The sequence below is a fragment of the Homalodisca vitripennis genome, chromosome 1 (genome assembly GCF_021130785.1).
Source record: "Homalodisca vitripennis isolate AUS2020 chromosome 1, UT_GWSS_2.1, whole genome shotgun sequence".
Lineage (NCBI taxonomy): Eukaryota > Metazoa > Arthropoda > Insecta > Hemiptera > Cicadellidae > Homalodisca > Homalodisca vitripennis.
In genome coordinates this window covers 249,287,316-249,314,190 of record NC_060207.1, presented here as the reverse complement: position 1 = coordinate 249,314,190, position 26,875 = coordinate 249,287,316, and the positions used below count along the sequence as shown (strand labels likewise).

The 26,875-nt window shown below is 33.3% G+C and overlaps 1 protein-coding gene across 7 annotated transcripts in view; it reads right to left on the bottom strand.

The window, feature by feature from the left end:
• The window catches only part of LOC124353249 (protein slit), a 697,541-nt gene that overhangs the window by 16,974 nt on the left and 653,692 nt on the right, over positions 1-26,875 (bottom strand). For all 7 annotated transcript variants that reach the window (XM_046803175.1, XM_046803178.1, XM_046803176.1 and 4 more), the window contains 12 exons: positions 24,616-24,762; positions 24,418-24,489; positions 23,796-23,867; positions 22,540-22,703; positions 18,713-18,845; positions 18,366-18,437; positions 13,267-13,338; positions 12,850-12,921; positions 12,271-12,342; positions 9,974-10,137; positions 6,403-6,619; positions 2,379-2,518 (listed from right to left, as the gene is read on the bottom strand). In XM_046803175.1, the coding sequence (XP_046659131.1) occupies positions 2,379-2,518; positions 6,403-6,619; positions 9,974-10,137; positions 12,271-12,342; positions 12,850-12,921; positions 13,267-13,338; positions 18,366-18,437; positions 18,713-18,845; positions 22,540-22,703; positions 23,796-23,867; positions 24,418-24,489; positions 24,616-24,762 (1,397 nt within the window). The remainder of the gene's footprint in view (positions 1-2,378; positions 2,519-6,402; positions 6,620-9,973; positions 10,138-12,270; positions 12,343-12,849; positions 12,922-13,266; positions 13,339-18,365; positions 18,438-18,712; positions 18,846-22,539; positions 22,704-23,795; positions 23,868-24,417; positions 24,490-24,615; positions 24,763-26,875) is intronic.

The following is a 26,875-nucleotide window of genomic DNA, read 5'->3' as shown; positions in this document are numbered from 1 at the left end:
AGACAAGGTGATATTTAATTTGTAGGTAAACTTTGCTACATTTCTGTAAGTTTTGCTGAATACAACAAGCAAAATGCCTATTCTAAAAAATCCTATTGTCAGTGAATGCAGGTTTGCAATCTCTGCAAGAACTATTTCTCCCACCAGTAGACAGGTGATATTTAATTTGTAGGTAAACTTTGCTACATTTCTGTAAGTTTTGCTGAATACAACAAGCAAATGCTATTCTAAAAAATCCTATTGTCAGTGAATGCAGGTTGCAATCTCTGCAAGAACTATTCCTCCCACCAGTAGACAGGTGATATTTAATTTGTAGGTTAAACTTTGCTACATTTCTGTAAGTTTTGCTGAATACAACAAGCAAATGCTATTCTAAAAAATCCTATTGTCAGTGAATGCAGGTTGCAATGTCTGCAAGAACTATTTCTCCCACCAGTAGACAGGTGATATTTAATTTGTAGGTAAACTTTGCTACATTTCTGTAAGTTTTGCTGAATACAACAAGCAAATGCTATTCTAAAAAAATCCTATTGTCAGTGAATGCAGGTTGCAATCTCTGCAAAGAACTATTCCTCCCACCAGTAGACAGGTGATATTTTAATTTGTAGGTAAACTTTGCTACATTTCTGTAAGTTTTGCTGAATACAACAAGCAAATGCTATTCTAAAAAATCCTATTGTCAGTGAATGCAGGTTGCAATCTCTGCAAGAACTATTCCTCCCACCAGTAGACAGGTGATATTTAATTTTGTAGGTAAACTTTGCTACATTTCTGTAAGTTTTGCTGAATACAACAAGCAAATGCTATTCTAAAAAAATCCTATTGTCAGTGAATGCAGGTTGCAATCTCTGCAAGAACTATTCCTCCCACCAGTAGACAGGTGATATTTAATTTGTAGGGTAAACTTTGCTACATTTCTGTAAGTTTTGCTGAATACAACAAGCAAATGCTATTCTAAAAAATCCTATTGTCAGTGAATGCAGGTTGCAATCTCTGCAAGAACTATTCCTCCCACCAGTAGACAGGTGATATTTAATTTTGTAGGTAAACTTTGCTACATTTCTGTAAGTTTTGCTGAATACAACAAGCAAATGCTATTCTAAAAAATCCTATTGTCAGTGAATGCAGGTTGCAATCTCTGCAAGAACTATTTCTCCCACCAGTAGACAGGTGATATTTAATTTGTAGGTAAACTTTGCTACATTTCTGTAAGTTTTGCTGAATACAACAAGCAAATGCTATTCTAAAAAATCCTATTGTCAGTGAATGCAGGTTGCAATCTCTGCAAGAACTATTTCTCCCACCAGTAGACAGGTGATATTTAATTTCTTAAGACAAAATGGAGAAAATTTTCATATATTGTTGTAGCCCCATTCAAGTTCACCCCAATTGAACAATTATAGCTGTTGTTTATTTTTATATGAAAAATATGGTTCATTTCATTAGATTAACAATAACAGCTGATTTGCTCTATGAAATGCTTACCAAACAGACTGACATGCACAACTAAAATCAACAACACAGGGGACTGTTAGCCAGCACAATCTTCCTTCTCAACGCTACAGGTCATACACTACTTTCTTAACCAAGAACAAACACTCAAAGTTTTCATTGGGAACCTTTTGAATACCTATCACACATGCCTGACCTTTACCATAACGAATACTATCTCTTCTTCCATTTTAAAATCTGGTTTGGTGGACAACAGTTTGAAATATTTTGAAATGTTTGGCAGTACTGCTCAGAGTTTGTTGTTGCACCAGGCTCGAGAAAATCAATAAGAAGCTCAGTTATTGTGAAACAGTGGTATTCACGAATCATTTCATTAACTTTGGTTACCAGAACTTCAGTCACAATGCTCTCTCTTGATTATGACAGAACTTTTAGTCATTACGTTGTTCATGTACACCTCACACAATTCCCGATAAATTTCGAAAGGTTTTTAGTTTTTTGCCAACCAAAAACAAATCGCAATTCACAACTCACAAGACTTTTTGATTGCAGGACACATTTTACATTTAACTATTAAAATAACGGACAGCGTGGAGATGTTCCCGTTGTCACGACTGGACTCTGACTGAGGTGAACACCAAAAACGAGCACACCGATATATATGTGATTAGCGCGTGCCTGGCAACGCCAGGTGAAACCGTTCCTTACGTTCTGAAGCCCTCATATAAATAAGCCAACATTGTATGGGTAATAAACAATTTACCAAAATAAATATATTCTCTGAATATTATTTTAAACGAACTCTTTTGAGTTTACAAAATATGTAGACTATTAACAATACAGTAAAGAATTTTACTAGTTATTTAATATTTATATATGCATTTGCCATGTTTATGCTCTAAAGGAAGCAGAAATGTAATACATACCCATGTAGCCAGGCAGACACTTGCACTCGTACGCCAACACGAGGTCCACACATGTAGCATTGTTCTCACACTTGTGGGTCAGACAGTCATTGATGTTGCTCTCACAGCGGATACCTGTGTAGCCGGGAGCGCAGTGACAGCTACAACAGACAATGTACACATCAGTAGAATTATATTTACTAGTTAAATTATTCTTGTTGTTCAGATTATGTATTTCCACAAACTGCTGTCTTGTTTTGTATATAGACTACAAATTTATAGGCTGCTCGGAAACTAAATTACTCTTGAAATTAAAACTCTTTGTCTTTACAGCCTAAGATAAACAGCAAACTGTTATGAATGTTCACTGTTAATTTGCCAGAAGTATGAACCAGGCAAATCTGAAATAAACACATGTGCTCCTTTTTAAAGAGCAAATACGTTCTTACAGTAAAAATTAATAGACTACTAAAGATTAAGAAAAATCAACAAATAAAAAGTTTCAATTCATAAACAACACATTAATGAAGTGAATGAATGTTCATAGTGAAGAATGCACAAGCCATCCATCTACTGTGACTAACAAACCCAACTGAATTTATACTATATCTTTATCACACTAGTCCAGTTATTGATGGTCACTTAGCAAACTTCTCACCATAGCTACGTTATTTGTAGATCAGAATAATTAGCTCTACTCCAGTTATTGATGGTCACTTAGCAAACTTCTCACCATAGCTACGTTATTTGTAGATCAGAATATTTAGTACTACTCCAGTTATTGATGATCACTTAGCAAACTTCTTACCATAGCTACATTATTTGTAGATCAGAATATTTAGCTCTACTCCAGTTATTGATGATCACTTAGGAAACTTCTTACCATAGCTACGTTATTTGTAGATCAGAATATTTAGCTCTACTCCAGTTATTGATGATCACTTATCAAACTACTCACCATAGCTACGTTATTTGTAGATCAGAATATTTAGCTCTACTCCAGTTATTGATGATCACTTAGAAAACTTCTTACAATAGCTATGTTATTTGTAGATCAGAATATTTAGCTCTACTCCAGTTATTGATGATCACTTGGCAAACTTCTTACCATAGCTACGTTATTTGTAGATCAGAATATTTAGCTCTACTCCAGTTATTGATGATAACTTAGCAAACTTCTCACTATAGCTACGTTATTTGTAGATCAGAATATTTAGCTCTACTCCAGTTATTGATGATCACTTATCAAACTACTCACCATAGCTACGTTATTTGTAGATCAGAATATTTAGCTCTACTCCAGTTATTGATGATCACTTAGCAAACTTCTTACCATAGCTACGTTATTTGTAGATCAGAATATTTAGCTCTACTCCAGTTATTGATGATCACTTAGGAAACTTCTTACCATAGCTACGTTATTTGTAGATCAGAATATTTAGCTCTACTCCAGTTATTGATGATCACTTAGCAAACTTCTTACCATAGCTACGTTATTTGTAGATCACAATATTTAGCTCTACTCCAGTTATTGATGATCACTTAGGAAACTTCTTATCATAACTACGTTATTTGTAGATAAGAATATTTAGCTCTACTCCAGTTATTAATGATCACTTAGGAAACTTCTTACCATAGCTACGTTATTTGTAGATCAGAATATTTAGCTCTACTCCAGTTATTGTTGATCACTTAGCAAACTTCTCACAATAGCTACGTTATTTGTAGATCAGAATATTTAGCTCTACTCCAGTTATTGATGACCACTTAGCAAACTTCTCACCATAGCTACGTTATTTGTAGATCAGAATATTTAGCTCTACTCCAGTTATTGATGATCACTTAGCAAACTTCTCACCATAGCTACGTTATTTGTAGATCAGAATATTTAGCTCTACTCCAGTTATTGATGATCACTTAGCAAACTTCTCAACAGAACAAGCATGGTAAGCAATTCATATTAGGTTCAAAACAAGTCATTGATATGCTTACTGACAAAATAACAACACTTCTGTCTCATAAGCTTCTCATATGCACTAAAATAACTGGTACTAAAAAGTGCTAAGAAGACTTTGAAGATAAAACTATTTACATGAACATATTTGTAAACACGGATAAGTGTTAAGCGGTTAAGTGGTTTTTGTGTGTAACACCAAAACTTAAGATGCAAGATTCAAAAATTCTTTATTCGTACATAGTACAGCGTGTACATGAATAGTGTCAATAAGTTTTTTACAATATACTAATTAATCTATATGTCATTTAAAATTAAAATTATGCAATGTAATAAGAAATAAACAATCCAGAATCTTATATACATGAAATACTAAAATTAAATACCAGGCATTCCCAATCTACCTTCCCTCCCAAAACTCATCAAGGGAGTACAGAGCCAGATTTATCAAATATATTTTTAACTCTTTTTTCATTTTAATAAGATTTTGTTCATTTATTATTTTTGTTGGTAGTTTTGTTAAAAATTTATGGCCCATAAAATCAGTTCTTTTTTTGAAAAATTCTAGTTTGTGCTGAGGGACATTTCTTTTAAATCTAGTATTATAATGATGTAAAATTTTTGTAGGTTTTGCATTTCTCTCATTTTGTTTTATATATATCACTGTCTCATATATGTATAGACTGTAAACAGTTAAAATTTTGTGTTCTGAAAACAAATTTTTGACAGATTCTGTTTTTTTTAGTCTAAACATTGCTCTAAGAGCTCTCTTTTGTTGGCATAAAATGTTGTCTAAATTTTTCTTTGTCGTTGCACCATATATACTAATTCCATAGGCTAAGTGTGAATGTACTAGTGAGAAATATATAGTCCGCAATGTCTGTATACTACAAATCTGCGACATCTGTCGGAGTGCATAGATACCAGAAGACATTTTATAAATTACGTGCTCAGTGTATTTGTTCCATGACAGATTCTCGTCAATTATGAGTCCTAAAAATGTTGTGTGCTAAACTTGGGATATATCATTATTATTTAAATTAATATCAAATTTAGGTGTTATTCTTGATTGTTGAGTGGAAAACGAAATGAAATTTGATTTAGTTGAATTTAAGAGTAATTGTTTGTTATCTAAATATTGTTTAACTAAATTTAGACTAATGTGAGAAGATATTTCTATATCTTCTTCTGAATTACCTGATATGGTGATGTTGGGATCATCTGCAAACAAACAAATGCCACAGTCCTGCGAAACCACCTTAGGTAGTCCACTAATGTAACAGAGGAAAAGTATGGGCCCAAAATGGATCCTTGAGGGACTCCGTATTTAATAGTTTCTATTTCAGACTTATATTTTCTTATAATGTGACACCTGGTCGGTTTTAATTTAGATGATGTGTGTTCTATTTCCACGTATTGTTTCCTCTCTGTTAAATATGATTCAAACCATAATAATTCTCTATTTTGAATACCTAGATTATTAAGAGAGATTAGAAGTTCTTGGTGTGAGACGCTATCAAGGTGTTACATAAAGTGGAATTAAAAATGTACAGTTACATAATTATATTTTATCACCCATACAATCAAACTGAACTATATTTATCGTTATTCAGATAATAAATATATCAAATTCAACCACTGAAATAAATTTTTCACCAAACAACAATACAGTAATAGTAGACTCAAACAAGATTTGTGACTCTTGAGAAACAATGACAACAATCATGAATCATAGCATTGTAGAAGGAGGAATTAGAAACAAAAAATTCTGTGTTGATAAAACAACTCTTCGTCATTTCAATAGTACCTAAATATTGTTGCAAAATTTGATTTAAAATGTCATAACAAATGAATCATTTGACAATGTCATGACGTTCAATTTTGAACAACTGCTATTAGAGTTGTGGTTTGTGTTGTTCAAGAATGAACGATTGTTAATTCCAAGGTTAATGACAATAAAGAATTCAAAGAATAGAATAATGATAAAGTTCTGAGAATATTTACTAATTACATAACAAAGTTATTGTGAATAGTTATGTAAGTTATAGCATATTGTATGGAACTAAAGATAGTAGAGAGTAGGTTTCTGACCTGAATCTGCCCTCCTCCAGCAGCTTGCAGGTGCCAGAGTTGCGACAGGGGTTGCCATAGCAAGCGTCGATCATGTACTGACAGTGGTTGCCATGGTAACCGGGTGAGCAGCGACAGTTGTACTGACGCTCAGGCAGTGGCTCGCACACACCCTCGTTGGAGCACGGGAACGTAAAGCAGGCGTTGCACTTCGCCAGGATCTCATTGCTCACTCGGCCTGTTATGCAATAAATGGTTTATTCTCACATTTGAATGAATATGGTATCGAAATATGTGAGTAGACATGTGTGGACAGAGAAATACAAAAAGTTCATGAAGTACTGTTCCATGCAACACACAAATGAAATGAAATGAAAAATGACTTTATTAGAGGCGAAGTTAGGACTATAAAGTCCTCTCTACCACTTAACCACAACATAGTGGAGTCAATACAACAAATCTTAAAGGTTAAAAAATCCATGACATCAGAAAATGTATAAAACATGGTCTGTTTACAGAGGCTAAATGCAGCCAATATTTGCTAGAAATAGGTTCTTAACCTTTTCCGCTCGGAGCGGTAATGTTAGAATGTCCACAGAGATCGGATGGGCAGCAGTGTTGGCCACTGCCATTTCCTCTAGCGCGCGCATATATTTTTAGAGTCGCCGTCCTCAGAGATCGGATGGTCAGCTGTGCTGTCCGTTGAATAATCCTACTAGCGCTAGGATGGACAGCAGCGTTGACCACAAGTTATAAACTCTTTTTTTTATTCTGACGTATTTTTTTATAGTACAACGCATTAAGATCAATCAGTTGTTTCATTACAAAGCTTGGAAATTGATCATCTGGTCAATATTGCATTCTAGGCTTTCGTTTTAGCGCACTTTTAACCACATTGTCACTAGTGAGTCAACCTACACGCATTACTAGAACGGATTGTTTATTATTCTTAGTATTGTGCAATTTTATTAAATATTAGTGTAAATGAAGTTTTGTAGATATCAGTGTAAATATAACTGTAAATAAAAGTGTAAATATATCAGTATTAATACCTGGTTTTACTGGTATTATTATTAATTACTGGTATTAGAGCTTGTTGGCGATGTAAGGAACAAAAATAAAAAAGGAAGACCATCCCAATTGCAAGACATTTCCCGACTAAATGGGAAACTTCATCTACCATATCCTCTTGAAGGTACAAAAGTGAAGAATTGCGTCGTGTGTAGCAGCAGAGCACAAGGCGGCACCAGGAAAAGGGTGAAGTTTTATTGCAAAACTTGTGAAAATGAGCCCGGTCTTCACATTGGTGTTTGTTTTGAAAAGTACCATTCATCTCAGATATTTTAACAACAAGATGACAACTAGCCTGCAGTTAAATTTGTATTCGGAACAATAATAAACAGTTAAATTTTATTTTTTATCATGTTATAATTATTTACTGTCACATTATTAATACTCATTGTAACTCATGTTAGTTTATAGAAATATAACATTTCCATTGTAATACTTTTCGACTACATTATTATTTACCTTTGGACCTTTAAATCCATTTAACTTTTTAAAAGGCACAGTATCAATGACGCAGTGAAAATAAATCCGAGCTGGTGGGGACGCAACAATGACATGGCTGCTGTGTGCACGCAGGCGTCATAGTGGACAGCACCGCTGCCCATCCGATCTGAGTGGACAGTACGCGCTAAAATAATACGAGCCTACGAGAAGCCATATTTGGTCAGCACTGCTGCCCATCAAGAATCAAGAAATCTTTATTGTCTTTAAGCACTTGACAATGCAATGGACAACATCACTTTTTATTATATCTAAAAGGCTACCTAATCCTATCACACCTTTAAAACCCCATAATACAAGTGTAATGATTAGACTGTAAGTCAAAGTAAATTTTATATGAACATGTGAATAACGCCACAATTTAGTCATTAAAAAGAAAATAAAAGTAAAAATGGTATTAGCAGCATCTCGTTAAATATATATAACATATCTAAAACATTATATACAGAATAAATTAAATAGTAAATAAAACAATAAATATATAACAATAAAACAATAAAAAGTAACAATAAATAGATAAAAATGCAACAAATTAAAATTAACAATGAAATAGATTTAACAACAATAAATAAATAACAAGAGATAACTATCAACAAAATCATAACTATTAAAAAATTAACGTACTAATATCACAGGTTAAGTAGTCATTTAAAGAATAAAATGTGTTATCAACAAGCAAATTACTCACAACATTTTTAAATCTATTAATAGACACATGCCATGCTTTTTCAGGAAGTTTATTAAAAAGTTTAATCTTCATATAAATAAAAGTGCCTTTGGTTTTCTCCAATCGAACATTCATCTGTTCAAGCATATATTTTTTTCTTGTACAGTAGGAGTGTATTTCTTGTCTACTAATAAAACTATCTAATTGTTCCTTGATACTAAGTAAAGTACAATAAATATACAGGGATGGAAGAGTCATAATTCTAAATTTTTTTAAAAGTGGGACACAAGAAACTCTATTGCCAACATTTGCAATAATTCTAATTACTTTCTTTTGCCAAATGAAAGCAGTTTTAGCCCTAGTACTGTTTCCCCAAAGTGTTACCCCATCCGAGCGGAAAGGGTTAAAACTGTATGTAATCATCATCTCAGAACTTAGCATATAGCTAAATTAGTTTACAAAACGATTTAAGCTGCAGTACATACAGTTTCATAGGGAATACTTAATGTAGATTAAAATATTGTGTTAATATGATTTTTCTTTTTAGAAAGTTTAGGTAGATCATCCTCAACCTTGTATGTACTTCTCTTTGAGATGTACTCTCTGAGTATTATGGTCAAGCAAAAATCAACATTTTAACTCATAAGTAGTACATTTATGAGGTGAATCGTTCAAGGTGAAAAAACTCACAAAACGTCCCAATGTACTGCAGTGGTTTCAAAGTGTGTTTTCTAGGTGATGTCATGTAAATATAGTAACATACCAAAACCAATAATACAAATCAGTTTATTATTTTAAATGTTTATGATTTACATATATTACTAGATCCCAACCAATTGTATCATGTTCAGTTTGTAACACTTTCAGAATCATTTTTAACCAGCCAAAACTGTTATTTTTTCATAATGGCAAAATAACCACAACATCAATCGCAAGGACAGAAGTCATCCTTAAAAAAGCATTAAGAGCCAAGGTATGCATAGACTCAACATTACAACATATTACTTTTTTAATATCTCATGTATGTCATCATTGTTCACAAAACCATAAATTAGGATTTAATATACAGGCAATAAGTGAGTAGGCCCATTGTGATCTTCAAATCCTTTGTGAGAGTGATAAAATTATGGTTGATCACTTACTCATTGTCTCATACCACATAACCACATATAATAGTCAATTTCAACTTTTTTTCAATTTTTGATACTTTGAGTTGTTAGTGATATCACACATTAAAAGAGTTTGGCTCTACGGATGTGGAACATGACGTGGCCCTGAGGATAAGTTATAACCGTTTCGCTAACTAACAGTTTGTTAACTAGTGAGTGCGACACTGCTGCACTTCTATAATCGTACCCTTGCACTGGAAGGATGTTGCAGGAGTGGTGAGGAGTAGTTTGTCCTTCATGCTGGGCGGCTCCACACACCTCGCGATGCCGGGCTCCACGTAGTCTCTCTTGACCCACTCAGCCAGCCAGCGCAGACTGCAGTCACAGTACAGCGGGTTGGACCCCAGAGCTCTGTAACAATATTCACACATTGTATCACACACTGCATTCACAGTTGAGCGGGTTGGACCTCAGAGCTCTCCAACAATATTCACACATTGTATCACACACTGCATTCACAGTTGAGCGGGTTGGACCTCAGAGCTCTGTAACAATATTCACACATTGTATCACACACTGCAGTCACAGTACAGCGGGTTGGACCCCAGAGCTCTGTAACAATATTCACACATTGTATCACACACTGCAGTCACAGTACAGCGGGTTGGACCTCAGAGCTCTGTAACAATATTCACACATTGTATCACACACTGCAGTCACAGTACAGCGGGTTGGACCCCAGAGCTCTGTAACAATATTCACACATTGTATCACACACTGCAGTCACAGTACAGCGGGTTGGACCCCAGAGCTCTGTAACAATATTCACACATTGTATCACACACTGCAGTCACAGTACAGCGGGTTGGACCCCAGAGCTCTGTAACAATATTCACACATTGTATCACACACTGCATTCACAGTACAGCGGGTTGGACCTCAGAGCTCTCCAACAATATTCACACATTGTATCACACACTGCATTCAAAGTTGAGCGGGTTGGACCCCAGAGCTCTCCAACAATACATTGTAAAACACACACTCTGCTCATTATGCATGGGTACCGGTACCGAACTAATCAGATTTTATTACTTTCTCCACCTAAGTAGGCTATACAGCATAAATTATCATCGCGTTCTCTTTATAACATCCGTCTTTGTAAACATCCAAATACAATATGGATTTTAGAGGTTCAAGAAACTTTATTATTATAAAGCATTTACAATAATTCAATTAACAAATTCAATGCCAACTAAAAAAAAAGAATATAAACAATTAACAATAACTTAAAAACAGTATAACAATTAAAAACAACATAAAACTAGTTATTAAGATACAACATACATTTATACATGATTAAATGTTAAGATTACCCATATCACAGGTCATCAACTATTCTACAGAACACAAAAGTTTCTTTTAACCACTTCTCTAAGACCACCTGAAATTTGTTTATTGGTACACCATGCTTTCTCTGGGAGTTGGTTGAAAAGATTAATTTTCATAAAAATATGGATATTCTTGGTTTTTTCTGCCATACCGAAGATACCACAATTGTAGCTTCAGACCATGATTCTGTGAAGCATCAGTCAATACTATTACTGTAGTTGTCTTTAAAACCGGTACAATCAATATAACATGATTTGAAACAACACTGCTTTCATTCTGAAAATCCAGGAAATCAGCATGAAACTTATCGAAACACCAAGAACCTGCATGAAGTACTTTCTCTACACTTTACTGTTGCCAATGATTTAAACAATGAAAAGATTAGTTTCATGAATTAATGCAACTATAACACATATGAGATCCAAAAACATGTATTGATTTCAAGCCAATTTATAGCTGAATCAATGGTTTATTAAACTAGACCTGCAACTCTGGTGATTGGAAGAGTTCTTACATCGTGTACTTCCAGTCTGTGCTTCCAAAAAGGATAAATCAAGTGCATGTTCAATATAAACAAATTTTCAATACTTTAAATCTTTTATTATGTTTTACTAAAAAAAATTCATGCAATGATCATTTATTTTGCATATTAGGTAAACATTTTTCACAGTAACATCAATGACCATAAAAGAAAACAAAAATTTACTTTTCTAAGTTTTGGTTTGGGAGATAATGATTTGAATGTTATGTTATCACATGTTACATCATCACACTTATTTAGAAGTATTGAACTATTACTTTCACTAGTTATTATCATTTACAAATAATAAGTCATTTGATTTGGAAGTATGTGATCTCCAAATATTTCAAATTTTATTCAATCTTGTCTAACTTAATTCTTATCTTGTTATTAAAATAACTAGTACTTCATATTTTTACAATTAAATGTAATGATTCCAAACTGGATTATCACACCAAACTACTACCATAAATTTCATACTTATTATAAAAAATATCACTATAATTTTTGTTCGTTGAATTAATGTTGCTTCATTGTTTATAAACTTAGATAGATTTTAAAGACTCAATATAACAGTAAAATTTATTCAAAAGGCTTGTAGATTATAAATATTAATAATATTACACAATACTTACAAATGAGAAATAGCGTGAAGATCTGAAAATGCACCATCAGGTACCATAGAAATGTCATTTCCATGTAGAGATCTGTAAATAAAATATACAACATAAAATTGATATTTTATGGAACTGAATTTAACATTAACGCCAGTTTCAATACCTACATTGTGTTACTGTAAAAATTATTTTTTAAGAACAAAATGTTTAAATGATAATTATGAATAATGAAACACTATTTTTAATGGATAATTTTTTAATAAGTAAGAAAAGCAAAAATCGGGTGTTTTTTAACTTGAAAAGTAAGTAGACTGTCAATAAAATTGATGATGCAAACTGCCATATCAGCTTTTAACTGTTCTGTGCTGCTATCTGGGGCTGAGAGGTGGAACTACATTGTAACAAAGGACTAGATATAGAATAAATGTTTTGCAATTATTTATTTTATGCTAAAACAGTTATATGTAACTATTTATGTACAATTTTTACAAGAAAGGTGCAGCACTTTTAATATTTCCTAGCACTTTAAAAACATATAATTTGTAAATAGTTTTAATTATAATTAGTTGCAACCATATTTTCTCATTGTGTACTTACAGTATTTTTAACATTTTCAGTCCGGCCAAGGCATCTCTCTCTATACACTGCAGTTTATTGTAGCTGATGATTCTGGAAACACAACCATGATATTGATTACAACACTAAAGTAAGAAAACTTTAAAGTAACTTGGTTAGGTAGTTTTTGATTTGTTGTTTCTTGCAACATCGGTGTTGTTTACCATTGTGTATACTGATTTGATGTTTCTTGCAACATCAGTGTTGTTTACCATTGTGTATACTGATTTGATGTTTCTTGCAACATCGGTGTTGTTTACCATTGTGTATACTGATTTGATGTTTCTTGCAACATCAGTGTTGTTTACCATAGTGTATATATAATCCAGTATGTACATACGAGGGTTACTTAACAACCGCAATATTTACGGTTTTATTGTGTACATATTATTTACTTACAATGTCTCCAGTTTGCTGAGGTTGACAAACGTAAAATTGGACAGAATGTTGATCTGGTTGTTACTCAAATCCCTGCAACATGTCAGTTACTCATTTGAAACATCTTATAGTATAGTAACTCAGTAATTAATATTATATTACCTAACCAAAAAACTAACTTCAAATATTATAGTTTTACTTTTGGAGGACTATAAAACTTCCAAAAAGAAAGTAAACTGGTAATTAATGGCAACACCATTGTAATCAATATTAAAGATTCAAGATCTTTATTGACCATTAAATAACATTTTCAGTTACAATAGGCTTCGTCAAGGAAAAAATATTTGACATAAAAACTAATTTACTTACTACTAATTTAGTTACATTAACCAGATGTATTTTGTAACAGATCAAACATGTTGCACTTTATGTACTCGTCAACAGAATAAAAAGCTTTTGTCTTAAGCCAAGTTGAAATCCTTAATTTAAACTTATTAATTGGTAGTTCTCTTATAGCTAATGGTAGTTTGTTGAATAATCTAGTTTGTTGGGAATTGTAACTATTGTAGGTCTGAGTTAGTCTTACTTGAGGAACTACTAGATTATATCGAAACCTAGTGTTGTAATCATGTACTAACTCATGAGAGATAAAGATGTGAATATTTTCTCTAAGAAACACTACATTCTGATATATATATATATATATATATATATATATATATATATATATATATATATATATATATATATATACTAGCAAGAGTCATTATTTTAAAATTACAAAATTACTATTTGCAGGACTCTTGATTAAAAAGATCCGCCATTAACCTGATTGCCTTTTTTTGCCACAAGAAAACTTTTTTTGGAGGCACCAGAGTTGCCCCATAGACGGGCACCATGACAAAGGTGTATATGAAACAGTCCAAAGTAGGTCATTACCAATGCTTCAAAATTAACACAGTACTTAAGTTTACGTAGGAGAAAGATTACTCTAGAAAGTTTTTTACAGATACCTTCCACATGTGGCCTCTAGCTAAGTTTACTGTCAAGTACAATCCCTAAGAGCTTAACAAGTTTAATGTAGTTATTGTCTAAATCTAAATTATTATTGCATGTAAAAATAATTATGTTTTGAGTCTTATTTTTATTTATAATAAGGTTGTTGGCTGAATAACAATCTTGAGCTTGTTGAAGAGCATTAATTAATTGTACATTAAGTTGCCACACATTCACATTAGAACAAAGAAGAGTTGTATCGTCTGCATAAAGTACAGATATTGATGAAACATTAACATGAAAATCATTTATAGAGACTAAAAACAAAAAAGGACCAAGTACAGAACCTTGGGGAACAACTGGTATTATCTTCTGATACTGTGATGAAACATTGTTTACAGTTACTATTTGCATTCTATTTGTTAGGTAACTTTGAATCAACTTTAATTCTTTGTTTCTTACACCATAGAAAAGTTTTTTCAAAAATAATAGAGTGAGTAACAACATCAAAAGCCTTTGTTAGGTCTATAAGGATAGAACCAATTACCTGTTTATCTTCTAGACCCCTTAGAATTGAATTTTCTAGACATTCTATAGCCTTAGCAGTAGAGTGATTTGGCCTAAATCCAAATTGGTTTTTTTACAGTAAATTGTTTTCCATAAAATACTTATATAATTGCTTAAACATACAGATTTCTATTATTTTGCTAAGGGCTGATACAATAGAAATAGGTCTATAGTTCTCGGGCATTTCTTTTCGTCCTATTTTAAAAATAGGTGTAACTTTACAATATTTTAGACAGTCTGGGAATTCACTTACAATTAAGATTTGGTTTATAAGGCAGGTTAGTGGTGATAAAATTTCATCAAATATATGCTTAAAGACAAAATTGGAAAGGCCATAAATATCTTCACTCCTTGATACACCTTAGTCAATTACTGCTGCTTTTACTTCACTAATATTAAAAGCTTCCCAACTAAAGTTACTTTTAAAACTGTTATGATGGCGAGAAAAAGTTATGTAACAAATTACAGTTAGACAGAGTATTGGTATCAAAGTTCAAGCCAAGATTAACAGGAATATTTTAAAAATAATTGTTTAAAACATCAGGAGTTACTGGTATCACACTGTCTTTACTTTTGGAAATAAAATCCCCTGCTTCCTTTCTGATTATCTGCCATGCCATTTTACATTTATTTTGGGAGTTTATGATGAGTGAATCCTTTGCAGATTTTTTTACTTTAGTGATTGCCCTTTTGTACAGCTTTTTTAAATTCTTAAACCTAATCTTATCATTTACACTTAAACTATTTTTCCATTTATCATAGAGAATTACTATATAAGACCTCATACGTTCAATTTCAGGAGTGTACCATGACAATTTCGGTTTTTTGTTAGCTTTACTTTTAACATTAACAAGTGGACAATATATATTAAAATATGATGTTAAAATATTTAAGAACATTAAACAGTTTGCATTTGCATTTAAATTATCATTAAAAATATCCCAATCTTCACAATAACTGAGAGCTTCCTTAAGATTACTTATTCTAACAGGTGAAATGAGATGCCTCATTTTTATCTTAGAACTATCCTTATTCCTAGATTTTTAAAGCCCAATTTAATGTCAACAAAGATGCCAGCATGATTGGAAATAATATCTTGCTTCAATAAGGCAGAATTGCATAGCTTTTTATCAATATTTGTGTACATGTTGTCTAGACAGGCCTTGTTTCTAGTTGGTAAACTATTTATGGAATATAAATCCATTGATCTAAGCGTATTTACAAAAAAACTGAACATCATCATCACTCTCCAACTTTAAAATATCCACATTCAGATCTCCAGTTAAAATAAAATATTTACATTTTCTAATCATTAAAAAAGACAATAACGTATCCAAATAATCAATAAAAGTATTAAAATCAGAGTTAAGGGTTATATATTAACATTTAAGATAATAAGATTAAAATCAAGCAGCTTAATTGCAGAGGCTTCACATAGAGAATTAATACAAAAGTCAGAAATATCAAAACTCTGATATCTAGAACTTAAGTCTAGGCTTACAAATATTGACGAGCCACCAAAATTAAGGGGTGGTTTCCTGTAATTTGACGCTAGTACAAATCCATTAGGAACAAATATTGACATTCCGTCCTCATGTTCACTCAGACAAACCACATTAGTTTCAGTTTCTTCTAATATTATGTCTAGCTCATTAAGTTTACTTCTTAGAGACTGAATATTTAAGATTAGTAATCTAAGACTAGACCCCAGAGTATGTTTGTTTACTAAATTACAACTCAAATTACACTTAGCTCTAGAGATAGGGTTATAATTGTCATCATTGTTGTGGGTTAAGTGACTGAGTGCTGGACCTTCAGTGGAGAGTTTCCCGACCAGGATTTAGTAGATGGAGATGCTTGTAGAGAACCTGGTATAATTTCAGCCGATGTCGACTGTTCTTACTGACATCCAGATGGAGGGGGTTGCCATTTTTTACAGATTTTACTAGTCAGCCATTGTTTCCCTCCAAGGCTGAGGTGCATACCATGCCTAGTATGGAGACTTATATCAGCCTTACTAGCTTGCAAGCTGTTCACTCAACCTTTTGAGTTCTTTATTAGTTTTTCTGATTTCAACATTTACACAGGACAAGTCTGATAGATCAAATCTATTTGGTAAATCAACTAGAATAATCCTCTTATTTATATTCTTCTAAAGAGTAGATTAAATAGCATTGATAACTGAGAAAGCCTAATTGTGGGAAACATCATTAGAACCACAAGCCAGCACCAACAAGTCACTTTATCCTAATTTTTCACCATCAATATTATCTTGATTTAAAACTTGACTTGCACGACCGTCAGGTGCTTTTGAAACTAAAAGCATCAAAAGTTTTAGAATTTTTATTGATATGTCACGATAAGTCTTACCCATGGCTGTCACTACATACTAACATTCGTCTGGTTCTTGAGTTTCTCTCAATGACAACCTCACAGCTGTTGTTATCGTTGATGTTGTCAATATCATTTTCCAGAGTCAAACAACTGTTCCGATTTTAAGTTTCAAAATTAGGACTACAAGGTTGAACATTATTTTTAAATAGGCTAACCGATTTCTTTTTTCATTTTTTCCTGGTGTCAATTGCTTTAGTTAAGCCAGTATTATTATGTAAAAGAGGATTTTTGGCTTTCAATTCAGTAGCCTTTACCCTGACTTTTTGAGGGGGTGGAAAGCAAGTTATTCCTCCCTCTCTCCTCAGCATATTAACCCTTTAACTGCACTGTATTGTGAGGCCAAACCAGTTACACTGAGTTTTTTCAGATGAGCTTGCACATACAGCATGACCGTCATCGTGATGGTTTCAGTCACTTTTGCTAACGAAATGTAATCATATATGGTGTATATAACTAAATCTTCGCCAATATTAGTTTTTATTCTTGTCTTTTGTATTTTTTTTCACCCCTATAAAAAAATCTTTTAAAGTGTATTAGCCTATTTTGATTAGGATATAAATTACGATATAAATTCTACAGTTGTTTTACTACAGGACTACATTAACTTTACAAAAACAACAAAGACATGTCAAACATAAAGTTATTATAAAATATAACAGTTTTTTAGTTGGACACTAGATGTCCAGCCAACTAGAACAATTGCCAGACCACTGAATAGTGCGGCTACTAGACAGCCCAAGTGACTTCATCAGAACACTGATGGCTGTTGGCTGATGGTTGACGGCTGATAGTTGATGGCACATTCTGATGATATTCTACAGTAGCGGTGATGACAGGTTGTAACCAATCGAGGCAACGATTTGGTGTAACTGATGTCCTAAAGTATCATTCTCAGGATTACAAAAAAAAGGATTATTTTAAAAGGGGTAAATGCCAAATATTATTGTGTTCACAGTTAATCATTGGTGAGTGAAACCCCCACTCACCAAAGCTCAGGGTTCACACAGCCTCTCTACTAATCACTAGCATTTCTATGCCAAAGGCCAATGCAACATTTAAAACTGGGATTTTGGGATTTAAAGACAGATGATGATTATAACAATAGAATAAAACTATTTAGTTTACTGTTTAAAATAAACTATTAAGAAGAGTTTTATACTTACAATCTCACTAAGGATTTTAAATGACTGATCCTGTCCTGTCTAATGCTTTGTATTTCATTCACATCCAGGTATCTGAAAATATTGTTTTTCGTTATATATTTTATAAAATACTATAATATTAACAATGAACAATGCATTACACCACAAGTAATTTAATTATTATTACGATTATATTGTCAGGAAGTGAATTTTGATAGTAGCTAATTGTGTAAATTACACTATAAAATAATTAAACCCATTTATATTTTATACAACAATTAATCCATTATAAAAACAGCCTTAAATATTAATATATTTTTGTTCCTAATCTATTTACTGTTATTAGAAATCCTTGTTGGGTGACTTACAGTTCAGAAGTCTCTGCAGGAATGCCTCTCGGTATCTCAGTGAGCTTGGCACGACTGCAGCGGACGACCGTGCCTGTGCAGGAACACTTGGGTGGGCAGTAGTTGTCTCCCAGACACCCTTGGTCGTTCTCATCTGATAACACAATCAGTATGTAACACTCTCAACTGTTCTGTGTCATCTGATAACACAATCAGTATGTAACACTCTCAACTGTTCTGTGTCATCTGATAACACAATCAGTATGTAACACTCTCAACTGTTCTATGTCATCTGATAACACAATCAGTATGTAACACTCTCAACTGTTCTGTGTCATCTGATAACACAATCAGTATGTAACACTCTCAACGTGTTCTGTGTCATCTGATAACAAAATCAGTATGTAACACTCTCAACTGTTCTATGTCATCTGATAACACAATCAGTATGTAACACTCTCAACTGTTCTGTGTCATCTGATAACACAATCAGTATGTAACACTCTCAACGTGTTCTGTGTCATCTGATAACACAATCAGTATGTAACACTCTCAACTGTTCTGTGTCATCTGATAACACAATCAGTATGTAACACTCTCAACTGTTCTGTGTCATCTGATAACACAATCAGTATGTAACACTCTCAACTGTTCTATGTCATCTGATAACACAATCAGTATGTAACACTCTCAACTGTTCTGTGTCATCTGATAACACAATCAGTATGTAACACTCTCAACGTGTTCTGTGTCATCTGATAACAAAATCAGTATGTAACACTCTCAACTGTTCTATGTCATCTGATAACACAATCAGTATGTAACACTCTCAACTGTTCTGTGTCATCTGATAACACAATCAGTATGTAACACTCTCAACGTGTTCTGTGTCATCTGATAACACAATCAGTATGTAACACTCTCAACGTGTTAGTGTCATCTCTGATATTTTTCGAATAGTTTGATCAATCAGACCAAAATTAATAATGTTACTTTATAAATTAACAAATGTGAATTTAAGATTGTAATTTAGTCAAATATCTCTTAAATGGTAATCTTCTGTCAGTTTTACTAAATATTCCTGAATTCTTAAAAAAATTAACGGGGAATTTCCAATGTAGATTATGAAGAATCACAAAATTTAACCGTCTCTCGGTCACACACTTCTGGCACTACCGGGCTCAATTGATCGCTAGAAAACAGATTCGTGTTTTTATTAATTTAACAGCTCTGTTCAAACAAAACTGTTACATATTATAAATCATTGTAAATTTTACTGAAGTCTCTATAACAGGGTGGTATTTGGGAAATTGTTAAGCTTAGAAAAACAAAAAACTAAATCTTAATGAATAATCACTTATAGAAGAAATGTTTATTTGTATTGTTATGTTAAATAAAACTACACGTCTGTACAAAAAACTGCAAAAACAACATAAGTACTGTGAGAGTAAAGCAGTAGCTGCAGGTGGTTACAAATGGGTCCAGTAATTCCATAAGATAGCAAAGGAAGTTGGAAGGAAAACAGTTAAATCACTGTCAATGAAGAGATTGATAAAATTTTTCGTATGTTACTCCTAGATAGGATTGCTAGGCATAAAATATGCAATGAACATGTACAACTGTACTTTCAATAGATATTTTTATTAGACATTCCTAAAGTAGCCGTAAGATGGGAGCACTGAGTAGAGAGCAATGATAAAACAGTTTGTAGCTATAAAACTTTGACACTTGGCTAACCTCGAGGTCATTGGAGAGAAATGTGTGGGAGTTTAAACTTCTTGAAATTGTGGATCACACCTTTTATAAGTCGTTTTCAAATTAAAGTATTTCATTTATAATTGTATTGCACCTCATTATATTCGATATTCTAAATGAACTTATGAAGTGAACATTATGTTAATTCAAGCATTTTTACTTTTGGTCTTCTTATGATACAAAATTAATTGATTTTAAAATGAGTTGATGGCTGAGAGTTAAGTTATCATGGAAAATAATATTACAATCAATCAATTTCCAATCAATCAATAATTTGAAATCATTACCAATTATCAATTGGAAACTGGTTTTGTTCTTATAACTGATTAAGACAAAGCCACTTCTCCTGAAAGAAGAACATTTTTCTGAGCAAAACATAAAGATCTGTGTGAGAAACTTAATAGAGAGGAGTTGGCAGAGCACCAACAGGGACAAGTTCTGATACAAGTACTTTGTTGTGGCCACCATTGTACCTACAGTCTCTAGCCCTCTCTGACTGTGTGAGAAATTTACTAGAGAGGAGTTGGCAAAGCACCAACAGGGACAAGGGAGAAATTTACTAGAAGTTGGCAAAGCACCAACAGGGACAAGTTCTGATACAAGTACTTTGTTGTGGCCACCATTGTACCTACAGTCTCTAGCCCTCTCTGGCTGTGTGAGAAATTTACTAGAGAGGAGTTGGCAAAGCACCAACAGGGACAAGTTCTGATACAGGTACTTTGTTGTGGCCACCATTGTACCTACAGTCTCTAGCCCTCTCTGGCTGTGTGAGAAATTTACTAGAGAGGAGTTGGCAAAGCACCAACAGGGACAAGTTCTGATACAGGTACTTTGTTGTGGCCACCATTGTACCTATAGTCTCTAGCCCTCTCTGGCTGTGTGAGAAATTTACTAGAGAGGAGTTGGCAGAGCACCAACAGGGACAAGTTCTGATACAAGTACTTTGTTGTGGCCACCATTGTACCTACAGTCTCTAGCCCTCTCTGACTGTGTGAGAAATTTACTAGAGAGGAGTTGGCAAAGCACCAACAGGGACAAGTTCTGATACAGGTACTTTGTTGTGGCCACCATTGTACCTATAGTCTCTAGCCCTCTCTGGCTGTGTGAGAAATTTACTAGAGAGGAGTTGGCAAAGCACCAACAGGGACAAGTTCTGATACAGGTACTTTGTTGTGGCTACCATTGTACCTATAGTCTCTAGCCCTCTCTAGCTGTGTGAGAAATTTACTAGAGAGGAGTTGGCAAAGCACCAACAGGGACAAGTTCTGATACAGGTACTTTGTTGTGGCCACCATTGTACCTATAGTCTCTAGCCCTCTCTAGCTGTGTGAGAAATTTACTAGAGAGGAGTTGGCAAAGCACCAACAGGGACAAGTTCTGATACAGGTACTTTGTTGTGGCCACATTGTACTATAGTCTCTAGCCCTCTCTAGCTGTGTGAGAAATTTACTAGAGAGGAGTTGGCAAAGCACCAACAGGGACAAGTTCTGATACAGGTACTTTGTTGTGGCCACCATTGTACCTATAGTCTCTAGCCCTCTCTAGCTGTGTGAGAAATTTACTAGAGAGGAGTTGGCAAAGCACCAACAGGGACAAGTTCTGATACAGGTACTTTGTTGTGGCCACCATTGTACCTACAGTCTCTAGCCCTCTCTGGCTGTGTGCAGTCATTAGTTCTCTAAGAGTTAGAAAACATTGCTTGACAGGAAAAAGAATAATGTGGACAACAGTGGCATGTAGAGAAAATTATTTCGGGGGATACACTGGCTGGCTTAAGAGGTATTAAATACCCTTCAAAATAGGGGCTCGGGAATCTTTCCCAGGGACATTTTTGAGCTTTAAGACCACATAAATGTGTTCTATCATAAAAAAAAACTACTGAGTGAAATTTGAATGTTTGCCTTTCAAACTTTAGGGGGAAGTCCATGGTCCATGGCTTTAGTATATTATTTCGGTATCTACTAGTTCACAGTATCTCTACATTACAAGTTTACAATACCAGAAAAGTGCTTCTAAGACTAACATAGCTACTGCCTTGTTGTAATATTAATATGTCTGTATAAGAAAGGTGATAGAAGAAAGTGTGGACGTACTCAAGCACTTGAATTCGTGTGGAGGTAACTCGTGTATGGCCACATCTTTGACTCTGGTAGGAGCAGCACACCGCGGACTGCCTGCGATCAGTTCTCGCTTGCGCACCCACTCCGCGAACCACGCTAGGTGACAGTTGCAGATGAATGGGTTTGACATCAAGTTCCTGCAAACATTTCAACAACTCATAATGGTTCATTATTCTCTTCAGACAACTTGACAATTCACTTTTTCCTTGTTTATATATTTTAAACTGCGGCTATCGGTGCTATCGAAAAATCCTGTTTTATATGTAGCTCATTTGTTTTCATTAAATGTAAATGTTTGTGTTGGCTTTTTAAATACTTTTATGCAAATTAACATCAGTTTACAGCTATTATTAAATAATTAAGTTATCACAAATGCGATTTTGCAGTTATATAAACAATGCAAATAACTAAAGGTTATTTTATTTCCAAGAAATGATTACATACAATAATCTTAGTCCTTAGGTTAATCTCACTAGATTCACACCATGCCAAAACATCACTAATACAGATACTATCTTGAGATATTTCAGTCAGTGTGGAGAGCCATTCTTTAGCTGACTGAACCACAGATGCAAATCTCCTTATAAAGGTATGTGGAATGGGGTGGAACTAACTTGTAATAATTTAGAGAACACAAAATCTGAAATAAATATAATATGTTTAGCACATGCTGTCAACTTCATGCCAATCTAACATAACAAACATGAGAGCAATAACTTATATTGATTGAACTACAAAAACCAACAGTTAATTGGCTACATTGAATAGTGTTATTTTTTGAGAGTCTAAAATGTTTGATAATTTTTTATATTCACTGAAGCCATTTACTTTTTAGTAAAACTAAAGAACTTTTAAGGTAATGAGTTTTTTGTGAGGTTTGTCTTTTTTTCTTTTTTACAAGTTTTTAAGATAACTACCTTGAAGATGGCAAAATAAATGTTTTATATCTATTCATTAGGAGACATAGGCATGTTAAATGGTTATTTTGGTCAAATAGAGTAAAAGTAAAAAGACGTAGATAAAAAGTACAAGTTTTGTATTATGGTCAAGTACGTGGAATTAACTTACGAGTATGGTTGATAACCTTTTCACACTTTTGGGCTTATGTTTTATTCCAGGAGTGATGAGAGTAGCTATTTTCCTGGTCTTGGGTTAAAAACTAAACTCAAAGACAAACTACTCAGTTTAGACAAAATGTTACACTAATGAAAGTATAAAAATATACTTACAGTGTATGAAGAGCAGCCAAAAAATCAAAAGAGCCAGGCATAACGCAAGTAATTTCATTTCCATACAATGATCTGAAACATTTACACATGGAAAGTGCTTTTATTAAAAATTAAAACAGTTCATAATAAAGCTGCAGGCAATGAAACTATGAATAAACGTTTTACTATTGATACAATATACCAATAACTCATAAAATGAAGATTGGCCTAGTAACATTTCTTGGCGTAATATTCCTTTAAATAAACTTCTGAGATGGTATAGTAGAAGAAAAGTTGCCAAGAAAAATTAGAAGAAAGACAATGAAACGAATAAGATCGTTTTTTTAGTAATCAGAACTTTGATATAGGGCAATGAGAACCAACACATTTATCATACAAAGAAAGTGTTTTTATAAGGAGCAGAATGAAATTATGGAAACCTCAAATGGGCAGCACTTAATCATTTACTAAAGGGATAAAACCTTAGTCAGGAGATGAGTTTAACAGTTATATAATTAAGTCTTGGATTCGTAATGATGACATTCAATAATAATTTGGAACATAACAACATGGAGCTATACTGATGTTGTAATGTTTTGCATTGATTGACATATATCTAAACTAAACTAGCTTTGCTACTCACAAAGATTTCAAGTTGTGTAGACCTGTGAACATCTTGTTGTGCACTTCTCTAATTTTGTTCTCAGCAATAAGTCTGAAAATGAAAAGGAGAATTAATGGCCTAATCGAATAATAAAAACATATAATTAAATCACTGTGTAAATTAACTCAGCAGAAAATCAGACATCTACATATTTTATATCACTAAACATTCACTTACAGTTCAGAGAGTCGGGCGCAGCCTTCAAAAGCATTCTGCTCTATACCAGTGATTTGATTTCGCCGTAAATCCAGCTTTTGAAGGTTTGGCAAGCGACCAAACAAGCCATCTGATTTGATGCGACCTATCTCGTTATCATTTAACAACCTGGAACCAAGCAAAGTTTTTAATAAACTAAATTTATTTTTTGTGCATAGTTTTCAAATGGTTTATTAAAATAAAGTTTTATTATTACACTGAATCAGATAATAAAAAAAATATTGTATTATTAAATTTTGTTTAGTATAAGTTATTAAAATCAATAATTTATATCATTGAATCATTTAATGTTTAATTACTATTACATTACTGAATCAATTTTAATATAAAGTAACAGTTAAAGTAGCAGTTAAACATTTGATCAGTTACATTATAAAGGCAACCCATCTCTGCCACTCATGATTTAGATAGATTTTTATTGACCCTTATAGAACCTCAAAATAAAAAATCTCAAGAGGTTATTGTGCTAAAATCTAAGCACTTTGAATTTCAGTTTTGTGACAATATCTTGATATAAAATGTGAAATAATATACTGTTCAAAGGAAACTTCCAGTATTACAAAGTAAAATAAAATTATGATAAGGCTTATTTTTATGGAAACTTGGTTAATTCAAGGAGTCAGAACTACGTGCCCTTGTGATCTTAGAATTCATAATGTTATATCTTGAATAAATATAAAAACAACTTCAGTGGAAAATACCATACTCAGGTTCAATTTCAATAGACTTTTTTTGTAAAATCTCTAGTTACTTTTTAGAAATGTTACTGGGAATCCTGGAAAGAGATTTATATGCTATTATAATATTCTAGTTATTTATACCGTACTTTGAATGTTCTAGAAAGAGCTATAATTATATTATTGATTTGCATTGCTTCGATTTTCTATTACTTGCTCTAAATGCTAGTGAATATTAAAAATCCAAAAACTCATTTATGAAGGAGTCATTCAAAAACATTAGAAATACAGCTCGCTGAAGCTTAAACCAAAATGATAATTGAAAGAAAATTTGTTGTAATAAAGTTCAGTACCGTTTGTGTTAGGTTTCTAAAGTAACCACTTAATGCTACAATTTTAACTTGATACATACTAAGTTTAAAAAAATAAGTATACCAATTAAAGTTTGATTATAAAAAAAGAATTAATCACACTGAAACCCAGTAGTGGCAAAATCCACCAATTATACATAATTACTGTACACTCTTTAAGATAAATTACGAATATCAAATAAATTTCATTTATGGCCACGTTTTTAATTTTCATAATTTTTTAAACTATGGTAGTACACTTTTTTCTCTATGTTAAAAAACCTAAACATTACTTCCACAAGAAACGCTATGCCCATGAAGGGTTCAGTACTTGGCTGTCGACTGAACTCACATTTTGTTAGACAATTTTTGACACATTTCCAGTCATGGTACTGTCCCAGTGTTGACAGCCACCTGTACATTAGTACTTCCTTTTGATTTAGGTTTTTGTTCAAGAATGGGAGAGGTTTTGGTGATTAATTATAACCGAAAATTGTAGTCAGTCATGTTAACAGACCATCCCTGATACACCAGTTGAAGAGTGTACAACGCTGTAAAGAGTTGGATGAAGGAATGAGCAAGCAATAGCAAATCAAACATGTTTATATTGGAACACTATGTATATTGGACTTCTTTTAAGTAGATGTTTTAGTGGAGTGCTTTTAACCGAAAAGTTTATTTTTAATGGTACTGTCAGAATTTTACATTATTATACGGCATACAAATTAAAATATAATAAAGAGTTCTGTAGTCACACAGTACAGTAATATGATTCCTATTTACCGAACAGCACAGTTATTGCTTCTATGAACATCAAACTGATGCAATAAGTGTATATGAGAGAGAGAGGGGGGAGGCGGTGAAGCGGCAACATCAGTGCCAGTGCTGGAATGCTGCCTCCGTTGCCGTTGCCTCTGATGTGGCATGGCATGGCGTGGTGTGGCTGTGCTTTGTTACAACTGGCCAATATTGTAGCCACCATCCGCTTTGAAATTATTGCTCTTCGCTGCTTTGAGGCAGAAACTGTTCTGACCTCTTTGTACAATCATAACTCTATGTTTGAACCAGATTTTCCACACTTTGACGAAGCATGCTATTGACAACCAGTAAGTAACACTGATTTAATTATTTTGTAAACAGTAAGATGGGCAAAGTAACTGGTGGAGGAAATTTACATAAGAATAACAAGGATAA